This window comes from Coregonus lavaretus (assembly GCF_964263955.1).
Source record: "Coregonus lavaretus genome assembly, contig: HAP1_SCAFFOLD_932, whole genome shotgun sequence".
Classification (NCBI taxonomy): Eukaryota; Metazoa; Chordata; class Actinopteri; order Salmoniformes; family Salmonidae; genus Coregonus; species Coregonus lavaretus.
Window position 1 is genome coordinate 66,562 of NW_028158935.1, and position 20,160 is coordinate 86,721.

Sequence of the window (20,160 nt, forward strand, 5' to 3'; positions counted from 1 at the left end):
GGGTACAGATCCAGGATCAGCTTACCTCTCCAATTACTGATCTTAACTATTAGGGGGAACAACGCTAAACTGACCTTAGGTCATTGTCTTGGGGAAACTACTGCAGCAGCTTCTGCCTCTCCTCCCTTTCCCCTCATTGCTCACCGTAGTTAAGGCTGCAAAGTCTTGTAACTTTCCTAAAATTACCAGAAATCCCTGTTGGAGGATTCCTGGAATCAAACACAGAGAGGAATAGAAATGCAGCTGCAAATATCAAAGGCATCTACGTCTTATGAGAAAGGTCATTTATTATGAGTACATGTTCAATACATTGCTCATCAGACATGTTGACATCAATGACTTGTAACATCATCCATCAACCTTACTACTTTACCTGGGTACCTGGTCATTTCTCAACATTTCACAACCTTTCCTTTCCAATACTCACTCAATCACAACATAAACATACATTACTGTAGGACGATAAAAATTCATTATTGGAAATGTGGGTTCAGATTCCAGTTCAAAATGATAGTATCCTTCTATGTCTTGATGACAGAGAGCTTTACATTAGCTATAGCTGTCAGGTCACGTGATTTTCCCTTTTATCAGGGATTATCGTGATGGGCTGGAGTCACGTTAGCCCTGTGTTAGCTACATCAGTCCAGATGTGAATGGAGGCCAACAGCTTCTCAATAACAGCTGTTTTGGTCCTTCATGGCATTCCAGGGTTCAAAGTTCACTCAGTTCAACAGGAAGGAGAGACAGTTGTTTTGAAGTGGTGGGTTAGAGTGGAAGAGAGGAGTGAGGCCTGGTCTGTCACTTGGCCGGGGTTAACCTCCAGGCCTGACCCCTGACCCCTTACTTCTTGGCTTTCTTCTCCATCATGATCTTCTTGCTCTCCTCTCTCCGCCGTTTGTTGACAGGGTTGCGTGGATCATAGATCTCAAACGTGTCTTCATCCTGCATGTTGGCATCCTTGACTTTTCTGGTTTGCTCATCAAACTGGAGAACATGGGCCATCCTAAATCAGAGAGAGAGAGAGAGAGAGAGAGAGAGGAGGTTGAAAGAACAGCTCAGCAAATCACATACCAGTAGGTTAACGACTTACTACCAACAGACTACACCCTGTTTTACTGAGACCTTTACACACAGATCCAACATGGTGAAAGTTGCAAAAACATGGCCAGGTTTCTACTGACTCATACCATTCTAACTTTCCCTACAGACATTAGAAAAAGGCAGATTCAATCAAACCAAGCACCAATGTCCACAATAAACATCAATAATCACAACAAAAAGGGATGCGTCTTTGATTTCCCTAGTGATATGGAACTTTCCCTCTCTCCATCGGTCCCTTCATCATCAATTAAGAAACAATGGCATTCCTCTGAAGCAGGTGTTATGTCATCAAGGAGCCATGGTGGTTAGAGAAGGCACTGTATTGCTGAAAAGGAATAGACTACACCTTTTACACAGCGCAACACAGTAACCAGTGTGCTTATCACACAAGTGTGCTTAACAAGAATAACGCGTACAAAATATGGGGTCGAAATGTTCTGTTCTCTTAGGGAGGAAGAGGAGCAGGAGGAGGATGAAGAGGAAGGTGAGGGGGTAGATGATGAAGAGGAATAGGAACAAGAGAAGGAAGTTGACTGATATGCATTTGGAAGCATGATTGGCTTTCCTGTTGTCCTTTGGGGACTGGCTGCAAGCAGCACCTTCACAGCAGAGAAAGAGAGGGAGAATGGCCGAATCTGAGGAAGCCAGCTTTACAGCCAGCTTTACAGCAGACAGCCGTGATGGAACTGAACTGCCATCCTTTAGGATCAGAGGTTAGTAAATAAAGGAAAAGAGATTAGAATACAGGAGGAAAGGGTTAGAGAGGAGCAGAGAAGAGAGAAGGTAATGGAAGAGGAGATTTTGATGTAATTTATTAAGATGCCATTAGCCGACACGAATGGTGACAGCTAGTCTTCCTGGGGTCCAACACATAACGAAAAATACATTACAGACAAAATACTTTACCATTTACATACATTTAAAAACATTAACATGTAGTTTGTGTGTGCATCTATCAGTTACACATACTGTACATACACAGAAAAAGTAGGTCACATGGGGGAGAGGCGTTGTGCCGTTGTCTTATTTGTTTTTTGAAACCAGGTTTGCGGTTCACTTGCCCTATATGAGATGGAAGGGAGTTCCATGCACTCATGGCTCTGTATAATACTGTACATTTCCTTGAATTTGTTCTGGACCTGGGGACTGTGAAAAGACCCCTGGTGGCGTAAGTGTGTGTGTCAGTGCTGTGTGTAAATTGACTAGGCAAACAATTAGGAATTTCCAACATATTGATGTTTCTTATAAAAACAAGAAGTGACGCAGTCAGTCTTTCCTCAACTCTTAGCCAAGAGAGACTGGCATACATAGTATTAATATTATCCTTCTGATTACAATGAAGAGCAATACGTGCAGCTCTGTTCTGGGCCAGCTGCAGCATAACTAGGTACACTACCGTTCAAAAGTTTGGGGTCACTTAGAAATTTCCTCGTTTTCCATGAAAACATACATGAAATGAGTTTGAATAGGAAATATAGCAAAATGCATAGGAAATGTAGTCATTGACAAGGTTAGAAATAATGATTTCTAATATAAATAATAATTGTGTCCTTCAAACTTTGCTTTTGTCAAATAATCCTCAATTTGCAGCAATTACAGCCTTGCAGACCTTTGGCATTCTAGTTGTCAATTTGTTGAGGTAATCTGAAGAGATTTCACCCCATGCTTCCTCAAGCACCTGCCACAAGTTGGATTGGCTTGATGGGCACTTCTTACGTACCATACGGTCAAGCTGCTCCCACAACAGCTCAATAGGGTTGAGATCCGGTGACTGTGCTGGCCACTCCATTAGAGACAGAATACCAGCTGACTGCTTCTTCCCTAAATAGTTATTGCATAGTTTGGAGCTGTGCTTTGGGTCATTGTCCTGTTGTAGGAGGAAATTGGCTCCAATCAAGCGCCGTCCACAGGGTATGGCATGGCGTTGCAAAATGGAATGATAGCCTTCCTTCGTCAAGATCCATTTTACCCTGTACAAATCTCCCACCACCAAAGCACCCCCAGACCATCACATTGCCTCCACCATGCTTGACAGATGGCATCAAGCACTACTCCAGCATCTTTTCATTTGGTCTGCGTCTCACAAATGTTCGTCTTTGTGATCCGAACACCTCAAGCTTCGATTTGTCTGTCCATAACACTTTCTTCCAATCTTCCTCTGTCCAGTGTCTGTGTTCTTTTGCCCATCTTAATCTTTTCTTTTTATTGGCCAGTCTGAGATATGGCTTTTTCTTTGCAACTCTGCCTAGAAGTTCAGCATCCCGGAGTCGCCTCTTCACTGTTGACGTTGAGATTGGTGTTGTGGGTACTATTTGATGAAGCTGCCAGTTGAGGACCTGTGAGGCGTCTTTTTCTCAAACTAGACACTCTAATGTATTTGTCCTCTTGCTCAGTTGTGCACCAGGGCCTCCCACTCCTCTTTCTATTCTGGTTAGAGCCAGTTTGCGCTGTCCTGTGAAGGGAGTAGTACACAGCGTTGTACGAGATCTTCCGTTTCTTGGCAATTTTTCGAATGGAATAGCCTTCATTTCTCAGAACAAGAATAGACTGACGAGTTTCAGAAGAAAGTTCTTTGTTTCTGGCCATTTTGAGCCTGTAATCGAACCCACAATTGCTGACGCTCAGATACTCAACTAGTCTCAAGAAGGCATTTTTATTGCTTCTTTAATCAGCACAACAGTTTTCAGCAGGACTAACATAATTGCAAAAGGGTTTTCTAATGAACAACGTGCCATTGGAACACAGGACTGATGGTTGCTGATAATGGGCCTCTGTACGCCTATGTAGATATTCCATAAAAAATCTGCAGTTTCCAGCTACAATAGCCATTTACAACATTAACAATGTCTACACTGTATTTCTGATCAATTGGATGTTATTTTAATGTACAAAATAAAAAAAAATCTTTCGAAAACAAGGACATTTCTAAGTGACCCCAAACTTTTGAACGGTAGTGTATATCTTTGCAGCACTTGACCATATGATTGGACAATAATCAAGATAAGATCAAATTAGAGCCTGCAGATCTTACTTTGTGGAGTGTGGCGTCAAAAAAGCAGATCATCCCTTTATTACGGACAGACCTCTCCCCAAGTAATTTAGTCTCCTCAACTTATTCAACAGCCACACCATTCATTACCAGATTCAGCTGAGGTTTAGAACTTACGGTATGATTTGTACCAAAATATAATGCTCTTAGTTTTAGAGATGTTCAGGACCAGTTTATTACTGGCCACCCATTCCAAAACAGACTGCAACTCTTTGTTAAGGGTTTCATTAGCTGTGGTTGCTGATGCTTATATGGTTGAATCATCTGCATACATGGACACACATTAAATTTTTTCCATCATTCTTTATATCATTGATCTTGGCTTCATAATACAGTTTCTTCTTCGTTTTGTCACAATTTCTCAATTTGCAGTAAGTCAGCCAGTCAGATGTGCAGCCAGACTTACTAGCCACTCCTTTTGCCCCATCTCTTTCAACCATACTGTTGTTCAATTCTTTATCAATCCATGGAGCCTTAACAGTTCTAACAGTCAGTTTCTTAACAGGTGGCATTTTATCAACAATTTCATAAATTCATCAAGTGCAGCGTCTGACCAACAAATATTGTATGTTGTTGTGCATGATGTTTCTTTCAATTGACACCGCTTACAGAAATACTTCTATAGACTTTTTATACACAGATTTTAGAGAGAAGATCACAGGGTTAGAGAGGAAAGGGAATGTCTATGTCTATAGGCAGCAGCCTCTAATGTGCCTCTAATGTGCTAGTGATGGCTGTTTAACAGTCTGATGGCCTTGAGATAGAGAAGATCACAGGGTTAGAGAGGAAAGGAAATGGAAGAGAAGCAAAGGGACTGAAATTTCTTCTTTTTTTCTTTTTTTTAAAGAGGTCTTAACCAATCAGTCCCTGCTTTGGTCAACAGCCAGCCACCTTTCAGGAAGATGAATGAAACCACAGCAATAACACAGACATAGATTTAGCTGTCGCGTTCATCAAGCTTTGTTTTCCTCTGCTTAGTCAGTCCGTCTAATCACTCACAGTGGCCTAGTTTCCCCTAGCCTCACACATCATCCACCCAACATCACTTTCTTCTTCTGGAGAACACGTATCTTATAACATCTGTCAGTCAAACCGTCGGTTTGGTTTAAAAAAGCAACTTTCTTAATGATTTCACCTCTATCAACCTGACTCTCTTAGAACACACTGACCGAAAAACTCCAACGCGTTACCTAATAGGCCAAGCCTGTCAGTCAAAACAGTTAACATCAATCTAATAGCGTATAGCTACAGAAGGGAGCGAGAGCAGGAACTCCACAGGGAGACACTTATCTCCCTCACTAACTTTAAGCATCAGTTGTCAGAGCACCTTACCGATCACTGCACCTGTACACAGCCCATCTGAAATTAGCCCGCCCAACTACCTCATCCCTATATTGTTATTTATTTTGCTCATTTGTACCCCAGTATCTCTATTTGCACATCATCTCTTGCACATCTATCATTCCAGTGTTAATACTAATTGTAATTATTTTGCACTATAGCCTATTTATTGCCTTACCTCCATAACTTGCTACATTTGCACACACTGTATATATATGTATTTCTGTTGTATTTTTGACTTTGTTTTGTTTTACCCCATATGTAACTCTGTGTTGTTGTTTTTATCGCACTGCTTTGCTTTATCTTGGCCAGGTCGCAGTTGTAAATGAGAACTTGTTCTCAACTGGTTTACCTGGTTAAATAAAGGTGAAATAAAAAATAAAATAAAAGACAGGTAAAGACAGCGGAGAGGGGCAGGTCACCGGTGTCCATCAGGCGGACACATCTACCCAGCGCAGAGGGATTTGCACCACATGCATAATGCTCCGACAGTGACACGACACACCTGTTTGGAGGGTTCTGATGAAGGCCTTGCGTTACCCAGGGGTCACCGAGCTGCAACCCCGGGTTAATTAAAAACAAGATAAAAAGGGAAGATGCTCTCACCAATTCACAGAAGACGAGAGATGGAAACCAAATCAAACCAGACGAAGAGCTTCAGGCCCCAATCTCTGACGGTTTGCATTAATACAGTGATGTACTACTATTACAGATAGTTATTTTATTTGGGAGGGTGGGTGGGGGGTATTACAGGTAGTTATTTCATTTGGGGAGGGTGGGGGGTTTAACAGGTAGTTATTTTATTTGGGAGGGTGGGTGGGGGGTATTACAGGTAGTTATTTAATTTGGGGGGTGGGGGGGTATTACAGGTAGTTATTTAATTTGGGGGGTAGGGGGGTATTACAGGTAGTTATTTAATTTGGGGAGGGTGGGGGTATTACAGGTAGTTATTTAATTTGGGGGGGGGGTGGGGGGTATTACAGGTAGTTATTTAATTTGGGGAGGGGGTAGGGGGTATTACAGGTAGTTATTTAATTTGGTGGGGTAGGGGGGTATTACATGTAGTTATTTAATTTGGGGGGTAGGGGGGTATTACAGGTAGTTATTTAATTTGGGGGGTAGGGGGGTATTACAGGTAGTTATTTAATTTGGGAGGGGTGGGGGGTATTACAGGTAGTTATTTAATTTGGGGGGGGGGGGGTGGGGGGTATTACAGGTAGTTATTTAATTTGGGGGGGTGGGGGGTATTACAGGTAGTTATTTAATTTTGGGGAGTAGGGGGGTATTACAGGTAGTTATTTAATTTGGGGAGTAGGGGGGTATTACAGGTAGTTATTTAATTTGGGGGGGGTATTGCCATATGAGTTGTGCTGTATGCTGTCAGAACCCCTTTAATCAGCCACTAAGATCATATTCAAATGTTTGTCCTCCTTGTATGTGTGTTGGATGGAGTGTGTCTGAGTGTGCGTCTTGAGTTTGTGTGCGAAGCTAAGTACGAGTGTATTTCTGTCAGCTGGCTTTTCTCTGTGTGTGTGTGTGTGTCTGCCTTTTAGTCTGCTTCGTTGAAGCGTTATGCGTGTGCGTGTGCGTGTGCTCTGCAGTCCCCCTCCTGTGTTCATCTGAACTGGGCAGTAGTAGTAGTAACAGCTCATCTAGGATGTCATGGCTCTACTCTGGCAGACAGGACTCCTGCTGTGCCAGGGTTAGGGTTAGGCTAACCACTACCATCATTTATCTAGCAGCCTCAGTGATGACAGGCACACAGCCTCATCGCCCAGACTTACTCAAAAACAGTGTATGTATGTATGTATGTATGTATGTATGTATGTATGTATGTATGTGTGTGTGTGTGTGTGTGTCAGGCTCTGGCCTCCCACCGTTCAGAGCTCCACAGTCTGCTTATCAAACCCACTCTCTACCCAGAAGCCCCACAAGACTTTCCACTATTTGTTTTTCTTTCACTTTTTGAAAAGAGGGAGGAAAGAGGGAGAGGTGGGGCGAGAGGGGCTCTCTGGCTGGCTTCTGAGAGAGGGAGAGACTGACATCTATGTCTGCGAGCCTGTGTATGTGTCTGTGTGTGTGTTATAAGAATGGTGTGTGTGTTAGCAGAGCGATCTATAAAGTAGAGTTTGTAGACCCAGACACAGATGGAATAGTTTATAGTCCCCTGACTTGACTTGGTTAGTCTGACCTGTAATAACGCTGTAGTTCCTGTACCAGCGCTCTCAGAGTGGCACAGACATCTACTCTACTGGCTGGCGGGGTGTTGTTCTAGACTAGGACTACGGTCCAAATTACACCCTATTCCCTAGATAGTGCACTACCTTTGACCAGAGCCCTGCTAACTGATGTGGCTCATGCAATGGAAAGTATTTTTTGTAATGTCAGTTGAATTGATTCAACAAATCACAGCACAGATTGATGGGTACACTTCCTGCTTTGCTCCTATGGGTAGACTTGCAATGGCCGCCAATCCACCCATTATTGACTTGAATGGGGACGCCCGTTCTATTCATTCTATTTCTATGGTCACAGCTGATTTTCTGATGGTTGCTCTGTCTGGGCAGAGACACCAGGCTATGCAAACACACTGCTGTCGTCATGGTCTTCAATACATTGTTATATCTGAAGTATTGGTGTTTTAACTTTCAGCAACACCAGCTCCACAAGGCCCCTCTCGCTCTCTCTCACACACACCAGCAGAGAGGAGAAACATCAAATTGAAAAACCTAACAGAAATAGGCCATAAATGTGACCGGCTGGGGGAGAATTCCATATGAATCGGATTTGTCTGACAGAAGGAGTGGTGTGAGCCAACAGACTACAGTCCTGAACAGCATGTGTCCTCCTCACTGTAGTGTACATCACATTCTATATCCTCATCCTGTACAGAAACGTCTCTATACATCCTATACTTATAATATAATAATATAATATGCCATTTAGCAGACGCTTTTATCCAAAGCGACTTACAGTCATGCGTGCATAAATTTTTTTTTTGTGTATGAGTGGTCCCGGGGATCGAACCCACTACCTTGGCGTTACAAGCGCCGTGCTCTACCAGCTGAGCTACAGAGGACCACATACTTACAATCCAAGTGTGTTTTCTATGTATATGCAAGTTTCTTACACAGTGGCAACCCAAGGTTGTGTTGTGTGAAAACACACATTAGGAATGACAAACCCTTCAGTCCTGCTATAGGCCTAGGTAGAGACACAACACTGATAACTTCCCAGTCCTGTTTTTAGTTTTAGGTAGTAGCAGTATTAAGTGGTGCGTAATGAGAGCCACTAGACCTAATATTTGCCTGTTGTACTGAGCGGTGACGGTGATGCAGAGCTCAGCCCCGCAGCTGACAGGGCATTATTCACCCCGCTCCTTTGTTATCCACTGTTAGTGTAGCGCTGTGCTCAGGAATGGGAATGGCCTTTACAACACAGCTTAACTCACACACACACACACCCCCCTACTATGACGAGGAAACAAAATACATCTAAATAAGAGAGAGAAACAACATGCCCCTGTTTAATTGTCTGGCAGTCTGTGTTTCTCTGAGAGTAATGAAACTCAAAGCGAAGGCTGGCACCCAGACCATCGCTACATCTATCTAATCTAGAGCAGTTAGTCAGTCAGAGTGTGTTGACTCACTGTAGAAAGTTCAGCAGTGTGTCAAGTCATTAAGGAGCAGTTCCTATGTTGTGATGACTGGCCATTAACACAGACATAACAGATGTGTTACAGGACAGGGGGCGGATGGATGGTGGATGGGCTGCTCTGGCTGGCCCACTAGAACTGGTAGTAGGTTACATCCCAATGGCACCCTACTCCCTATTCAGTGCACTATATAGGGAATAGGATGCATGGGCCCTCGTCAAAAGTAGTGCACTAAAATCGGGATAAACAAAAGTTCAATAAAAAAATGTAACCACAACGTACCATCCTTTGTCGTCGTCCTCTGCCAGCTCCTCAGGGTCCTCCTCAGGGTCCTGGGAAGTCTCAGTGATGGCCGAAGACAGCTTGGACTTGAAACGGTCCAGCAGCGCCATCGTCTACGGGACAATCAGGTTAAAAATCATTGGGTCACTAACACAAATCTTTCACCTCAACCCCCGGTCGTATCAAGAAAATAGACAGTGCAAGGTCATCTATATGTATTTGACTGAAAGACATCATCATTAACGTAATCAACACCCTGATATACAGTAAGCTCCTACTAACCTCATTGAATGATTGAGTGTAGAGAGTTAATGACACCGGATATGAATGGCTCAGTTTTGAGTAATGACACCTGTCTGTTACCTGTGCCTCTCTGCTGGATCCCTTCTTCAGTTTCTGTTTCTTCAGGTCTTCATATTTCTTCTTGCCCTCCAGATATTCCGCCACCGCCTCGCTACCCGGCTTCTTTTCCTCTATAGGGACACAGTAGTTAGCAGTCACTGGCTTATTTTCCTCTACAGGAAGTTAAAAACATAGTAATTAATAGTCAGTTAGTTAACTTGGATATACTCTGGCATAGCCCCGCTGTCTGTCTGGCTTCTTGTCTTCTACAGAAACTTACTACATTTAGTTATTAAACAGTTAATTCATGCGTATCCTGGTTAATTGGGAGAATAGTTAAATCGGGAGAGAATGCAGAGGAAATAACAACCAACATGTAAAAATCATCTGAAGCTCTGCCTCATCATTAGTAAGACAGAAGGTATGTCTGAAATGGCACCCTATTTATTCCCTATATAGTGCACTACTTTTGACCAAAGCCCTATGGGCCCTGATCAAAAGTAGTGCACTACATAGGGAAGAGGGTGCGATTTCAGACGCAGCCAGAAACCCGTCTGGTCACAGTGACAAACACAAAGTGAATGGATGTGATCTGAGGGAATTATCCACTACAGCGCCTGCTGCATGGCCAACAGATCCAGCAGGATGAATGATGGGCTCCCAGTTTAACAAGGAAACCCCTCTCTTTCTGCTCTGCGCCGCGCCAGAGCCAGAGCCAGCCACATCCAACATATTGTAAATGTTCCCAATGAAAAAGAAAGGAGGAAAAACTAGGCTGAATTCTTCAACTTCAGCCTTGAGACTGGATGGAGACTGCGAAGGGAAAGTATACCTCTGGGCAAGGAGGGTTTCAATGAGAAAAACAAGTGGCTCAAATAAGTGGATATAACCTTGTATTATTCAAGCACAACGATGCTTGCAAAGCACAGTAGCAGGTCTACTTACTACTTCAATTCAGTATCTGTCTGCACACTGAAATGAACCTTGGTACTTTGCCAAGAGAGGATACAGAATACAACACATCAAAACTCTGTTGAATGTAGTGCCCTTAAAGAGATAAACATCAACACTCTGTAGAATGTAGTGCCCTTAAAGACATAAACATCAAAACTCTGTAGAATGTAGTGCCCTTAAAGAGATAAACATCAAAACTCTGTTGAATGTAGTGCCCTTAAAAGAGATAAACATCGAAGCATCCATAAACAGTGTCAGTTGAGATTTGGATGAAGTCTAAATGAACTTAAGGACAGAGCGTACTGTCTCTAGTGAAGCAGGTTCTGGCCCTGCTCTTTCAAGGTATCAGCTGATGACAGGTAAGGGATAAAGCCTGTTGGCTGGCCAAGTGGCCATGGGAAGACAGGAGAGAGTACTCACACAGAATATATGAGAGAGGAGAGAGAGAGAAACATTGAGTGCAATGTTTACTGTTCCTTTCTAATAGTTTTTTGTTGTTGTTAAATTACTTTCTTCTGAGTTTTGTTTATTTCACTTGCTTTGCCAATGTAAACAAATGTTTCCCATACCAGTAAAGCACATTTGATTTGATTTGAGAAAGAGCGAGCGAGCGAGTCAAAGGGAGAGAGATTCGTTTCCCATGCCAATAAAGTTCTTAAATTGAATTGAATTAAAAGAGAAAGACATTATGGAGATGGTTAGGAAACCCTGAGGAACATTTCCCACACCCAAGACATGACTAACAAATCACACAGAACATGTTAATGACTAACAGTAAAAATCACAACATGAAAGGGAAAAGAGCAGGTCAAGTTGTGAGACCGGTTCATATGCGACGAGAGCAAGTCAATCTGTGTCAGGACAACCATCATCCCCAGTCCTCTCTCATCTCTGACTGACTGACAGGGCCAAGGCTACATGGTGCTATAAGGCATGAAACCCTTGTGTAGGTGGAGCAGAGAGGTCGCGATACACTAACCCTCCACTATATCTTGTCCATAACTGACCTATTCAGCTTCTTATCTTAATGCTAATCCTTATCGTAATTGATCACTTAGCTTAAAGGCACGGTAAGAGAGACAGTGCTGAGAGCTAAGCAGAAACAGAGGGAGGGGGACCATATGTGAGATAATTGGTGAAACCTAACATAAATTGACTGGAACCAGGTAAGACCTGAGAAGAAATTGTCATCTTTGTGGGGTGAATGAAGTGGGGGGTATAGATCACGAATCAAAGTGTTCCAACACTGTTCCCATACTAAGTCAAATTCCACATGCAGGCCTTGGGTGTGAAGGAGAATCTTCCAACGCATTCTATAAGCTACAGTGGGCCATCTGCAGTTGAAACAATGACAAAGCATTCTCCCTGCCCGTTTCGGTAAAAGGTTGAGGAATTCACATTTACATTTAAGTCATTTAGTAGACACTCTTATCCAGAGCGACTTACAGTTAGTGAGTGCATACATTTTCATACTGGAATGGGGATAGATTCATAGACAAAGCAATGATTGCATGGACTGACCATCCTTGATATCAAAAGTTAACTACGCTCATGAGGCATTACTAACTTATATTCCTCAAAATCAAATGGGTACATATCATAAATGTGTAAGTCTAAAAATGGATGTAACAACTGCAGATTGGACAGAGAGAAAGAAACTAACTTCTTTGTTCTTTCAATGGTTCATGTTTGCTTTGACATATTTATGGAAATTCACAGTTTCTGACATGAAATAATGTAAAAGCTTTGCTGACTTGTTATGCTATTGACTGGAGAGGTGATGTGCAAGGCAAGCATAAACACGGCTGGCCTTCCCTTGATCGGTATGAATGAGGCCAAATAGGCAAATTGGTGTGGAGTAAGGCAGTGCGACTGTGAATGGAGGCAGTACACAAAATACTGCAGATTTTTCAAAATGTTGTGATCTAGATCTTCTGTGTGAATGGTACTCTACTGTGATAATGAATGAATGAATGAATGAATGAATGAATGAATTAATGAATGAGAGGGAGAGAGAGGGGAAGGGGGAGGGAGGAGAGGGTGAGATGAGAGAAAGAGTGCATGTGAGAAAGAGCACACAGAAAAACAGAGTGAGAGAGAGAGAGAGGGTGTGTGTGTTGGGGACCTGCATGTATGTTGATGTTTGGTGCCTTGAGGTGTTAATGTGCTTCTTTTAATCTCGGCGATCAGACGCCCAGGCAGTGATGTCACAGCGGGGGCAGACAGTGAGGAAAGAGCCTACACGTTCTAGTGGCACACTTCTTTCCACAACACCCCTCTGATGTCACAGACTGAGACGACAGCCAGCCAGGCTCAGTCACCTGGCTACTGGAGTCATGGTTATTCTGACTAGCGGGTAACGACCCTAGACCCCGACAGGACAGGACACACAGAGGGGACAAAACAAACAACGTAATGTGTCGCGGACAGACCTCCTGCGTCTGGGCCTGTCATTTATAGCCGTAGTACTGTATGAACGCTGCTGGCTGGAACACTGGGCCACTGTCAGAGAGGCTGGTATGTTTGGCATGCGATCATCATTCGAGGATGTGAGAAATGGTATTTAGAACCCATGATCACAGGTTGAGGCCTATCCTTCAGAGAGATTTTTAAAAACTAGCTCTTCTTTAGATCATAACACTTTAACTGTACTTTACCTTCAACTACTTGGTTTGTATAGCCAAGCATAGGCCTGAATTACATGGCCAGAAAATCGTATAGGCCTGCTATACCAGGGAGTAATGAGTCTGACCAAACCGATCCATAAACAAAATGTTGCTTGTTCACTCTCTAAACAATTTTTAAGTGCTGTGAAGCCGGGCTGTACTGTGCACGGTGTCCTCTCTCAAATTCTGACATCTAGGCTGAACTCTACATTCATCCAGACAATCTCAACTCCTTCTAAAGCAGTTGCCGCATGGGTGTGTCTGAAATGGCACCCTATTTCCTAAATAGTAAACTAATTTGAGCAGAGCTCTATGGGCCCTGCTCTAAAGTAGTCACCTCATAGGGAACAGGGTGCCATTTCAGACGCAGCCCATTCATTTGTTTTCTGAAACGTCTAATTTCACTGAGTTCATACAACAGTGTTTTCTAAACATACGGTCAGCCTCTAAGTTCCCAACATGTAGATGTATTATTTTGTAATTTATTTGTGGGGGGAAATGTAAACACTTCCTCTACTGAAACGGCACAAACTGACATTTGTAAACTCTATTGAGAGATGTTTTGGTCTTTAGTATTTTTTTAAAATGTAATGTCATGAATGTTGAATTTGTAAACCGTTTCGGCAACAGAAGTTCTGCTCTTAAAAATAAATGTATGCAAACAATAAATCTGCAGTACTAAGTTGGATATAAGACTAAAAGGACTATTGGTACAAGATGTAATGAAAAAAAGACACTCCACAGCACTTAGGCAAACTAACTTGGACAACATCTTCCATTCATCAAAATGACCTTATCTTATTACCCAAGTATAGCATCATTGCTAACTAGTTAATTAGCTTACATACAGATGTAGGATCTTAAATTTGATCACCCTGTTGCAGGGGAACTTTCATGCAACGCAATACATTTTTTACTTGTAGTGCATTTTAGGTTTAAAAAGGCTTCTGAAATTCCACTTTGAACCCCTACAAAAATGTCCATTAATTATAATCCACATAATAATTCACATTTCCTGTTGCTGTAGGATTATTTTCCTGCTGTAGCAAACTGTTTCAAATTAAGATCCTACATCTGTAGCAACGTGACAAGTAAGCTTATCTGGCTTGCAGATAAGATATGGGGCCTGATTCAATTCCTCCAGTTACTGGGTTCCCAGGGTTAGTACACTGCGACAATGCACATTTGTACTACTGACCGCAATGAAACAATGTTTACTGTTTAAACCAAAAAGAAACCCACCTCTATGATTCAAATATAAGCCTACTCTCCAGAAGTTTTTTTTATTATATAGGGGTTCTATAGTTACGAGGAGAATCAACTGACACAACAGTCATAACTTTGGTTCCGGTCTCATGCCTTAATTACTGGAGCCTACAGACTCTTATGCTGTGACTACAACTTCTACAGTATAACTACCATCATTCTAACTGTAATAATATAGTGTGTTTAGAGTGAATAGGCAGTTTTCAGAAAGGTTGTCAGTTCACTTCAGGAGGAACTTAATTGAGTAACAAAAAAGTCCAAGGGGGTATTTGGAGTTGGATGGCTATCATTTAGGTCCAGGAAACCATGCAATTACTCTTATTTCACAAGGCATTTTGGCCATGACTACTTCAAATTCTGACCAATCATCGGAATCCTCTAGCAGAGACATGTGAAGTGTTGGGCTGGGGCCACTCTCTCTTGCTCTCCACCGTCCAAGCCTCTTCCCCGGAGTCAATACGGAAGTCTGCTCTGCAGTTCGAGGTGCAAATCTTTCCCTTTGATTTACGAGAGCAAGAAGTGATCTCCTTCCATCTTTCCCGTTCACCCCTAGCGCTCTGCCCCCTCGCAGCAGCCCGGGACTTGCAGGATGCTGAATGATGACTCCCTCGGGGCGCTACACAAGGAACACACTTCACCCTCTCCAGATGTTGTCACTAACTACTATATTTGAGTTTGATGGCCATTCTAACTACATTCCTCCCTTAGCTGTCCCCTGGACCTGAGAGAGCTACAAATCCCAGGCCTGATGTTGTGCCAACAGGGGGTTGTTGTGGACGACGGACTCCTCTTCGTTAGGGAAGGAGGCTCCGCTCTTTCTCCTTTACCAATCAACGTCTTTTCAAGACTAGGCAGAAACCTGTGAACTGACGGAAACCTAATGGCAACATAGAATCATGAGTCAATTGACGTTTCAAAGATCAGCCTTTTTTAATCAATTTCTTCCACATCCAAAATTTGACTGACAAGGCGCCATTGAAATAAAACACTGTGCACACAGGCATAACCTGTATAAATAACTTAGAGTGGTCGAAAGAATGTTGCCACACCATTGAGGGTGGGTATAAAACGGACAGTGTCGCTCTTATTTTTGGCTCTCAGAACCAACACTTATGCCAAGAAAGAGAAAACCAGACTAGAGGAACATGCTATAATTTGTCTTGAAAATTGAAGATATGTCGGTCGAAAATAATAACTCAAAAAGGTACCAAATGTCTCTTTTAGCTCTCTGCTGGGTGAATTCTGAGGAGACAGTTGGCTTTTTCATTTGAATATGACGCCGCATGCCAAGAGAGTGGGTAGTGGCTGCTGCTATTGCCAGTGCATGGAGGAGGAATGAGTTCGCTTTTGGGACTGAGCAAAGACGTGTGTAGCCTGTGTGGACATAGGAAATCCATGGGGACCAGATGAGATCAGTTTGTGTCTGGGATCAGATCAGTTTGTGTCTGGGATCAGATCAGTTTGTGTCTTGGATCAGATCAGTTTGTGTCTTGGATCAGATCAGTTGCCAGTCAAAATACAGTGGGGAAAAAAAGTATTTAGTCAGCCACCAATTGTGCAAGTTCTCCCACTTAAAAAGATGAGAGGCCTGTAATTTTCATCATAGGTACACGTCAACTATGACAGACAAATGGAGATTTTTTTTCTCCAGATAATCACATTGTAGGATTTTTAATGAATTTATTTGCAAATTATGGTGGAAAATAAGTATTTGGTCACCTACAAACAAGCAAGATGTCTGGCTCTCACAGACCTGTAACTTCTTTAAGAGGCTCCTCTGTCCTCCACTCGTTACCTGTATTAATGGCACCTGTTTGAACTTGTTATCAGTATAAAAGACACCTGTCCACAACCTCAAACAGTCACACTCCAAACTCCACTATGGCCAAGACCAAAGAGCTGTCAAAGGACACCAGAAACAACATTGTAGACCTGCACCAGGCTGGGAAGACTGAATCTGCAATAGGTAAGCAGCTTGGTTTGAAGAAATCAACTGTGGGAGCAATTATTAGGAAATGGAAGACCACTGATAATCTCCCTCGATCTGGGGCTCCACGCAAGATCTCACCCCGTGTGGTCAAAATGATCACAAGAACGGTGAGCAAAAATCCCAGAACCACACGGGGGGACCTAGTGAATGACCTGCAGAGAGCTGGGACCAAAGTAACAAAGCCTACCATAAGTAACACACTACGCCGCCAGGGACTCAAATCCTGCAGTGCCAGACGTGTTCCCCTGCTTAAGCCAGTACATGTCCAGGCCCGTCTGAAGTTTGCTAGAGTGCATTCGGATGATCCAGAAGAGGATTGGGAGAATGTCATATGGTCAGATGAAACCAAAATAGAACTTTTTGGTAAAAACTCAACTCGTCGTGTTTGGAGGACAAAGAATGCCGAGTTGCATCCAAAGAACACCATACCTACTGTGACGCATGGGGGTGGAAACATCATGCTTTGGGGCTGTTTTTCTGCAAAGGGACCAGGACGACTGATCCGTGTAAAGGAAAGAATGAATGGGGCCATGTATCGTGAGATTTTGAGTGAAAACCTCCTTCCATCAGCAAGGGCATTGAAGATGAAACGTGGCTGGGTCTTTCAGCATGACAATGATCCCAAACACACCGCCCGGGCAACGAAGCAGTGGCTTCGTAAGAAGCATTTCAAGGTCCTGGAGTGGCCTAGCCAGTCTCCAGATCTCAACCCCATAGAAAATCTTTGGAGGGAGTTGAAAGTCTGTGTTGCCCAGCGACAGCCCCAAAACATCACTGCTCTAGAGGAGATCTGCATGGAGGAATGGGCCAAAATACCAGCAACAGTGTGTGAAAACCTTGTGAAGACTTACAGAAAACATTGACCTGTGTCATTGCCAACAAAGGGTATATAACAAAGTATTGAGAAACTTTTGTTATTGACCAAATACTTATTTTCCACCATAATTTGCAAATGAATTCATTAAAAATCCTACAATGTGATTTTCTGGAGAAATAAAATCTCCATTTGTCTGTCATAGTTGACGTGTACCTATGATGAAAATTACAGGCCTCTCTCATCTTTTTAATTGGGAGAACTTGCACAATTGGTGGCTGACTAAATACTTCCCCCCCCCACTGTAGCCTCTACTCACACTTAAGACAATGACATACATGTAATGAGGGTTTTATCTAATTTCAAATACATTGTATTAACATCTAATTTAATATACAATATCTTTCATTATAAATTACATGAGTGATTTGAGGTGATAAGCTAAAACGGGAATCTTAAAGCTAGAAATAGGTCAGAAGAAAACAGCAGGTTTTAACATATTCTGACAATTACAAACTCTGATTAAACTTCAGGGCCCGTATCCACAAAGTGTCTCAGAGTAGGACTGCTGATCTAGGATCAGGACCACACCTGTCCATTTAATCTTATAAATGATGATCTGAACGGACAAACTGATCCTATAGCATCACTCCTATTTATGGATAAGTGCCCAGGCTTTCATCTGCTACTAGCATTAGCCTAACTGGCTCAGATAGACAGATCTCCCTTTTGTTTTTCCTGGTATTTTGTTGGAGATTGCAGAGTACATGGTGAACATGCCCTCTTCCAAACGGTCCATGACCATTCTTGGCCAAGCAGCATATGGGGTGGGGTGTACGTCCCAAACGGCACCCATTCCCTACATAGGTTCACTACTTTTGACCAGTGCCCTAGTGCACTATATAGGGAATAGGGTGCCATTTGGGATGCAGCCGGCGAGGACTCCGTCCAAGCACAACATGTGCGCAAGCAGGACCAGAATTTCATCCTCTGAGATTTCATTCTCATAAAAAATAAGACAGAGAAATCTAGAACACTTCCATCTTCTTGTGTGTGTTCATCAATAGTATGTTCATCAACAGTGTGTTCATCAACAGTGTGTTTGGCAAGCTGAAAAAACTATCTACATTTTTGGTTGTTGTTCTTGAGCAAACCGTTCGGTCACAATTTAACTGATCAAAACCCGCTCTGAAAACATTTGAGGGCAAACGGCTTTGCAAACACACCAGTCTTCTGCCAACAGTCAGAAATTCAAAATGTCTTTGGGTCTAATGGTCCTCTCCAAATGTCCTCTCTCTATTGAAAGTATAAAATAACAATACCCCTTTCTTTGCCACAAGAATGTGAGGAATGTTGACAGGGTAAGTGCACGGCCATGTACGTATGTTTTGGAAGTGATGTCTGTCTTAATAGCAGACCAGTGAGGTCATGATGGTCCAGAAACATCATGTCAGCAAGTTCACTCACCAGATTCTCCAGAAACATCATGTCAGCAAGTTCACTCACCAGATTCTATCTGTACTTTCTCTAGAGACTACAGTCAAACCCACCACAGCACAGCTGCATCTGGGCTTCTTCGGCATCTGGCCTTCTTCGGTTGACTGCTGCCCGGAGGTTAGGCTGAGGGGTCAGATCTTTGCCCCCCTCGGGGCATTCAATGTGAGGACTGTGACAGACAACAGCCTCCCCATTCAATGCTGTTTAAAGGGTCAAAAGGTTTTCCTGAGCCCACACTAATCCTTAGAGAAAGTAGGGCATAAACCTGCCTGACCATGCAGAGAGGGCATGTTTTATTAATAAACCAAGACTCACTGACCTTGTCTGGGTCACAACAGCAAAGTTTGAAATTCAAAAGGCACTCACATCTGAGCCACCTTTGTTGCAGGCGCATGATAACAATTGAATAAGATTAGTAAAAAGAAGAAACCCGCACACTGCTCTTGATAGTATCACTGCTCTTGATAGTATCACTGCTCTTGATAGTATCACTGCTCTTGATAGTATCACTGCTCTTTATTAAGCTTTACGTATCGGCCTCAAGGCCTTCGTCAGAGCAAAGTTAAAGTGGAGACAAAGTCTGAGTCCGAAATGGCAACCTATTTATTCCCTATACACTGCACTAGTTCTGATCAGACCAAATAGGGTTCTGGTCAAAAGTAGTCAGAGCAATTTATAGGAAATACGGTGGCATTTCGGTCGTGGAAAAACTGCTTTAACACCAGTGACAATCCATCCAGAATGATGAGAATGAGCTTAAACCACCTCCTCCAGTATCTAACCCACCACACCACACAACAGTGCATTCTTCTCCCTCAGCTGAGTTTCAGGATTCACAGTGTTTAAGCAGACATCCAGCCCCCTGCAGAGTCCACTGGCCCGTGACTTCTCTTCTACACATTCCATCCTACGGAATAAAGCCTCATATCCAAAACATCCATGTAATGAGAGGAACCTTCAAAAGAGGCTGCTGCCCTGCCAGAGACACACATTAAGGCCTCCTGGATAATCCTGGCTAGAGCATTAGGCTGGATAACCCTGGCTAGAGCATTAGGCTGGATAACCCTGGCTACAGCATTAGGCTGGATAACCCTGGCTACAGCATTAGGCTGGATAACCCTGGCTAGAGCATTAGGCTGGATAACCCTGAATACACGTGTGGTCCTCTGTAGCTCAGTTCGTAGAGCACGGCGCTTGTAACGC

At 43.0% G+C, this 20,160-nt stretch overlaps 1 protein-coding gene across 1 annotated transcript in view; it reads right to left on the reverse strand.

Annotated features, from left to right (window-relative positions):
• Window positions 1–267: 267 nt before the first annotated feature.
• The window catches only part of cwc27 (CWC27 spliceosome associated cyclophilin), a 51,594-nt gene continuing 31,701 nt past the window's right edge, over window positions 268–20,160 (reverse strand). The window contains exons 12-14 of the mRNA XM_084197713.1: window positions 9,792–9,901; window positions 9,429–9,541; window positions 268–1,003 (exon numbers count right to left, since the gene is read on the reverse strand). Coding sequence (XP_084053839.1) covers window positions 841–1,003; window positions 9,429–9,541; window positions 9,792–9,901 — 386 coding nt within the window. The 3' untranslated portion in view covers window positions 268–840. The remainder of the gene's footprint in view (window positions 1,004–9,428; window positions 9,542–9,791; window positions 9,902–20,160) is intronic.